This window comes from Ctenocephalides felis, unplaced genomic scaffold (assembly GCF_003426905.1).
Source record: "Ctenocephalides felis isolate EL2017-DRISC unplaced genomic scaffold, ASM342690v1 CF-g0.4_SCAFFOLD_02723, whole genome shotgun sequence".
NCBI lineage: Eukaryota > Metazoa > Arthropoda > Insecta > Siphonaptera > Pulicidae > Ctenocephalides > Ctenocephalides felis.
Window position 1 is genome coordinate 2,604 of NW_020538877.1, and position 7,089 is coordinate 9,692.

General features: G+C 32.1%; 2 protein-coding genes across 2 annotated transcripts; one reads left to right on the top strand and one right to left on the bottom strand.

Annotated features, from left to right (window-relative positions):
• Positions 1 to 452: 452 nt before the first annotated feature.
• On the top strand, positions 453 to 2,276 carry LOC113381241. Its single transcript, XM_026620203.1, has 2 exons — positions 453 to 1,134; positions 2,167 to 2,276. Exons 1-2 carry the CDS (start codon positions 453 to 455, stop codon positions 2,274 to 2,276), a joined length of 792 nt encoding a protein of 263 aa, XP_026475988.1.
• Positions 2,277 to 4,660: 2,384 nt separating this feature from the next.
• LOC113381242 lies at positions 4,661 to 5,329 on the bottom strand. The gene has a single exon (XM_026620205.1). It carries the CDS (start codon positions 5,327 to 5,329, stop codon positions 4,661 to 4,663), a length of 669 nt encoding a protein of 222 aa, XP_026475990.1.
• Between the last annotated feature and the right edge of the window lie 1,760 nt (positions 5,330 to 7,089).

Sequence of the window (7,089 nt, forward strand, 5' to 3'; positions counted from 1 at the left end):
CGTCCTTGAATCTTTATAAAACACTAATAAGACCCATTTTTGATTATGGATGTATTGTATTTAATAATTCGATTTACTGTAGGGTATTGGACAAAGCTCAATATAACTGTTTGAGAATTTGTATGGGGGCTATGCGATCCACTCCCACTAATGCCCTTTTGGTGGAAAGTGGGGAGATGCCTTTATACCTAAGACGACAGTTCATTTGTGACAAATTTATACTTAAAAAAATAATAATACAGGATAATCAAATTATAGAAAAAGTAGGTAAAATTTCAATAGACACTACAATATATAAGTATTGGAAAAAGCGAAAAAAACCATGCCTAGTTAATAGCTATTTGTATGTAAATAAAATAAGAGAGGAAGGTATCAATTATACAAAACACCCATATTATAATACACTTTATCTGGATATATATAGCATTTCTGATGATATTTTTAATATAAACATGACAAAAATAAGAGATTACAATGTAATTTACACGGATGGATCTAAGCTTGATCAGAAAGTGGGTTGTGCAATATATTTGGAAAATTTGAACATTAAGTTGGGATATAAACTGCCTGATTTTGCTTCAATTTTTACTGCGGAAATTTTTGCTATTAAAAAGGCAATAGAGTTAATTCAAAGGCACAAAATAATGAAGACAGTTATATTCACCGACAGTAAAAGTAGTATAGAAACTCTACAAAATTTATACAACAAAACTCAGACATCAGATATATTGTTCTATGAAGTGTGGTACGATATTAATAGGCTGATGAGAATAGGGTATACCATTAAAATAATATGGATTAAGGCTCACTCAGGAATCAAAGGAAATGAAATAGCTGATAAATTAGCAAAACAAGCAACAAAAAATGGATCTATTATGCACGTAGCAACATACAAGGATTATGTGAAACGGTGTAAAATAGAAATTTTAAAGAGTGGCAAAAAGTATGGATCGATCCAAATGAGACTAGAGGGGCATATTATAGAATATGCAATCCAGCAGTGGGAAGCAGAATGTGGCAAAAGTTTCAAATTCGAGGATAGAAGAACCTTAGTAACATTAACGAGGTTAAGATTAAACCATGGAAGCTTTCCATCACACCTGCATCGGATAGGTGTTGCAGCTTCGAATGCATGTAGGTGTGGTAAAGCAGTTGGAAGTGGTGAACATTTAATATTGGAGTGTGGCCTATTTGAAAAAAACAGACAAGATATGTTGCATAAGCTGCATGAGTGCAATTGCATAGACAAACCAGTTAATTTACTTACAATATTAAGAAGTGTAAAGTGCTATAGTATTTTGGTTAATTTTATTAGATTAAGTGGTATAAATATATAAATTATGTTAAATAATATTGTATGTGGCTGTATTGTTATTAGAGGCCAAATAAAGAAAAGAAAAAAAAAAAAAAAAAAAAAAAAAAAAAAAATTAATTTTTATTATTTCATGTACTATTTACATTTATACAAATTATCTATGAGTGCTAAAAATAAAAAATAGTACATCTGAAAAAAAAGTTCATTATTTTTCAATCATGCAAATATAATTTGAGATCTTTTTTATGAGTACATTTTCCGCAAACATGTTTGTTGCAACTTTGACACGTATTATTAGTTTTATTATTATTACAAAGTCTTATTTGGCAAAATTTTTTTTTATTACTACTGGTATTTGCATGATGTCTGTGGGTCATCATTTTCCTTTGATTTTTTTTGTGTTGATGTCCTGTAGTCCGCGGAAAGCTGTTCTGCCAATTCAAACAAAAAACTGTTCTCTAAGGATTTGTTTTCTTTGGATTTTTATTCCTGTCGCTTCTTTGTAAAGAATCCAGGAATTTATCGCAGCCAAATCCAAAATATTGAAAAATATTTGCAGGGGTCATCTACGTGAACTGGATTTCACCGTATATTTTCTTTACCTTTGATCTGTCATGCCTTCTTTGCTGACCATAAGTAAGTCAATTTCAAATTTTTTGCCTCATAGGCCCCACGATCATATAAAATTCCAATAAATGCACGTATTTCCGGTAACGATGTTGTCCAATTGTACCCCAAAATTGACTGCCCTCTTCTTCTGTGCACTGTTTTATGTGTTTGATAATATAATTATCTATTATCAACGAAAATGCACTGACAAGATCACCTGTAATAATATTCTTTTTGAAAAGCTCGTTGGCCCTTTCACACCCTTGAAAACACAGATGATGACCTTCCTGGAGTACCACCTTCGGCAATTTTGGTCCATACAGTACCATCGAGAGAGGTTTTTGTTTCTTGAATTCTTTCATTAGTTTATGAGCCACTTAGCACCCTCCTGCATACACTGATGGCACTTTCATTTTCATCAATAGTGATCACCTTCATCGCTACCCTCAGAATTAGATGATTCACGTGGAATATAATCCGATTCATCTTCAGATGATTGTGCCCAATTTTCTGCATTTGATTCTATGTCGGAACATTCTTCACTTATGTTGTTAGCTTTTACAATAATTCACTTCTCTTCGACATTTTATTTATAAGTTCTAAAAAATCAACTGAACAACGCGTTATACTGAAAGTTACTACGTGAAAAAGACCGGTCTAATGTCAATACTTACCAAAATTCGGTTATTTATATAAACAAATGCATTATCGCATATTGGAGATGAATGCACGCGAGATAACGATTTGCAATACAATAACAAAGCCGTTTGTAATGTAAAATTTCTATAGCAGTCAAAATGACTGTTTTCCGTCCATGCAGGCATAACATGTAAGAATATTGAAAATAAAAGTGAGATAAGGCAAATAATACGATTTATCTACGCATTTATATGTTGTATAAAAAGTCAAAAAATTTCACGAAGCTGCGACTTCAAATACATAGTTATTTTTATGTTTGAAAATGGAAAACAGTCAAAATGACTGCGTCCGTCTTTCTAGAGTTAATAAGGTTTCATTTTGGTTACTTTCATTATTAAAAAAGATGTTCTAATTGATAGATTTTTTGCTGGCTCTTTAAAATGCAATGTATGTGTGTATTATGTTTTTTCTGGCAAACTCCGTAACGACATGAAAATTGACAATTATTGCAATGGTGATTTGTTTTAAGCAATTGGTACAGACTCTTAATCGCTGGGCTTGCGATATTCTTTCTTTGACTGTTAATTTTCGAAAATCTTCACAATTATATGAAGAATGAGCCTTTTGACATAATACACATTGCAAGGTGTTTGAGATTCCATGTGATATTGTATCCCTATCGCTATTTGAAGATGTGAGTTTATGAAATTTGATAGTAGGCATTTTATTGATTATAGAATATAACATTTCTTTTAATCGATCACAAGTATCAATGACTTCGGAGAGATCGATCTCACATAACTTATTCGACTCCTCCTAGTCCTTATTGATAATAACTAAATTAATAATTACGTTTTCATAATCTTTATTTAAAGTATTTAATTCATCTAAACGATTACTGAGATCACTACTATTTAATTCAGACATCGGCAACTCTAGTAACTTTTGGCAATGATTTTCTAATTTCGTTCATCTCTAAAATTTTCTTTTAGTTTTTAATGCTTTTTGCGAATCCATTTTTGCACAGATCAAAACAGCATATATAAAAAGGATGTATTTAGGTAATAAAGGAATAATTTAGGGATGTACTTGAACTGACCTTTCTTGCTGTCCCGCTGGGCCTTCGTCGTTGCCTGCGTAGAATCTCAGCTATTTCGTTTGGTTGCTCCGTCCTCACGGTGTTAACACTTGTTGTTTAACTTATTTATTTTATTTAATAATTTGATTTATTATTAATCAAATTTTAAAATGGAAATACTATTATTCTTTTGAATTTAGTAATTTGATTTGTGATTTTATTAAATTTAATCACTGAATTTTATTCATTTATTTGTGGTATTATTAAATTTAATCATTCTCAGTCTATTAATTTGATCTTAATTTAATAATAACTCACTTGAAATTATTAATTTTATTTGTGATTTTATAAACTATTCACTTGAAATTTGTAATATTATTAAATTTAATCACTTGCACTATAGATTTGATTTTAATTTAATAATTTACTTTGATATTTTAGCGGACTGTATATTGCTGGTTGATTAATTTACTTGAACGTCCAAAAGATCACTTAAAATTATTAATATTATTTATTTGTGTCCTTTGGAAAGTTATAAAAGTCCATATGATAAATATCCGGTTCGTTTGGACAAAATGTTAAGGCGCGAAGCTTAAAAATTACTTCGACGTCTAACTGGGTGTTGTCGTTTTACTTCTCCTAACCATTACACTTTTAAATTTGTTCAATAATTTAACTACTGGTGTGATCGGTGATTATTTAAGTAAAAGGCGACGTTTGATATTAATATATTTATTATAAAAAGAATATGGTGAATATAATGGCATCAGATAGTTAGTGTGTCTATGCTGAGCTCTGAACTTATACTGAATAAAAATTATTAAAATAAAAATTAACAATATTAGCCCCGCCGTAAGAGGCGGGTTACATTAATTTGTACATCTACGGGGGATGATTTCTTGGACTTAATATATCCGAGAAGGATGATTCCTTGAAATTATCTGAAGGCATTTTGCAGACCCATAAATAAAATCATCGACGCGGATATAGACAGTCCAGACAAATAACTTACATCAAAATTAAAAATATCTTATGTTACTAATGCTTTCCTGACTAGCCTTATTTTCTAATTTAAAAGAGTTTTCCAACGCACATACTCTTGATTCTAAAAACGAAAAAAATTCACTGACCGTTGGAAGCACATTCCCATTCCTAGCTAAATTCCACGCCATTCTAGTGCTGCTATCCACCTTCTTGTTTAACATATACAACAGGATGAGATCCCAGTATTTTGTTGGATCATACGCTGCCAAAAGAGCATGTACCTGCTGCCTAGCGCTGCACAAGAAATTGCCTAAGAATTCATGCGTACATCTGTGTACTTGAGCTATGTTATCAATCTGCTGCAAAAGTGAATTCAGAATTAAATATTTATTATCATACGTTTTGCATAAAAGATCATAGGCGACCATGTAATTTTCATTACTTAAGTTTAGTGATGAAATTAATTTTGCAGCAGATGATAACAGAGCTCCCTTTAAATAGTGCAACTTAGTCACAGGAGGTAATTTGGTATTACTGTGAATGAATGAATTATATAAATCTATAAACTGTGTCCACTCACTATAATCACCATTAAATTTTGGTAAGGTGATATCAGGTAGCTTTACATCTAACACAGAATGACTATCTACAGCCTTAGGAGGTGAGGGGGTACCATTATTTGTGAGAGCATCCAATTGCGACATCCAAATGCCTATCAGAATACTCGTATTCTTTCGAAAACTCCCCAGGTTGGGCCACCTCTAACTCTATATAATTAGTCTCCCACTGATGACATAGTTCTACTAAATGTTGTTTCCTTCTTTTTAATGCCTCAATGTTACTATCATTCTGACCCGAAGCTACAAATTCAAATATAGTATCAAAATGAGCCTTTACAGTGTTATGTTTCACAATTAAAGAACCTATATCAGCCATGTTTCAGTATATGTAAGCTATCTCAATAAGTTAAAAGCAGATGACTTCCAAATACTCAATGTAGTCTGCTAAATTAATAGTATATAACTAAGTAAATATAGTATAAAAGTATAATTTGCAATCCAATTCCGCCAAAGCAAATAATAAGCTAAGAATTGTGCATTAAGTGCCTGAATTCACTGAATCACCCTATGACATTAACAAGTATCCAATGGTGATCAGTAACAACTAATTATAATTAATTTAATGCTAGTACATAACCTCGGGAAGGATAACATCCGATAATCGTAGATCTCGTAGATGATACAGACTCCGTTGCTCCAAACCTTGATGTGTATGTAATGAATATCCTAACCTCACAACACGTGGTGCCTTGACCTCTATACTGCTTCTTGTGCCTGGTGTTTCACGGTCTGGACAGGATAACATCAAGTAATGTAAGATCTTGATGCTCTCAGATGACCCCATAACACGAGCGACAGCGATGGCAAATATTAGTACCTCTTGTATGTAACCTCCTTTCAAATTGAATCTGAGTCCATCCACTCAGATCAACGATAATTGCTTTTCTCCTGACGTGATTGAGTGATATTGATACCTTTGATTATTGTGAATAGTTTCACGTTTCGATATTCCACTCGGCTTCAACACCAAATTACCAGCAAATTCGACATTCTTTTATACCAAATTTCAATGATGGTTTTTTCTTAAAATCCGTGTGAAGGACCAAAACTTATGGTACAAAAGTTAAACAAACACTATGCACAGTGGAATTTAATAGATAATTAGAGATCACTCAATATACACGATGTTACAGGTTAGGTTGTTTCTATAGAAGAGAGCGTATATCTTGTACAAAAGCATAGTCTAAACTCTAAACCTAGCGCAAGATGATCGACGCTTCGCCCGGTAGTGGGGAGGCCATACAAATAGAAGCGCGAAATTTAAATTAAAACATATTTATCCACATAGATCTAATCTCGCTTTGCTCTAGCCTATCCTCCATTTATTTTAAAGGTAAGGCCAGAGCTTTTAAATCTAACTCTAATAAACATAGCTCTCGCAATTTAAATAAAATTTCGTAAGTGGCTAAATCTGGTTCTCTTAATTTGGTTATTAAATAAAAAACATAATATCTATCATTAAACTTAATATACGCTACATCTCCTACTTCTCTACGTTGAGTAACTAGTTCATTAATATGGTTAAATTTTATCTTAAAATTATTGAAAAATGTATTATTACCACTAAAGTTCTTAGGCGAATCTATACAAAATAACGTGTTTTCTAAACAAATCTGACGCACTGCTCAAACAACAGCTAATAATTCTTTTTCGACAGTGAAATAGTTTTCCTACAGTGAAATAGTTTTTCCTTGTTTAACGTTCTGCTAGCAAACGCAACAGACTAATCCTCACCAATGTCCCCTTGTGATAAATCCGCGCCAATACCAGAGGCGTCAGTTGTTACATCGAAAGTCTGTTGGAAATTCGGGTATCGTAAAACTATGAATATTTAATAATTTTTC

Excerpts from the sequence above, each read along its gene's own strand:
- LOC113381241 (XM_026620203.1), top strand. The coding sequence starts at position 453 with ATGACAAAAATAAGAGATTACAATGTAATTTACACGGATGGATCTAAG. Across the intron at positions 1,135-2,166 it reads TGTTGCAGCTTCGAATGCAT|CTCGTTGGCCCTTTCACACC; the intron begins GTAGGTGTGGTA and ends CTTTTTGAAAAG.
- LOC113381242 (XM_026620205.1), bottom strand. The coding sequence starts at position 5,329 with ATGTCGCAATTGGATGCTCTCACAAATAATGGTACCCCCTCACCTCCT.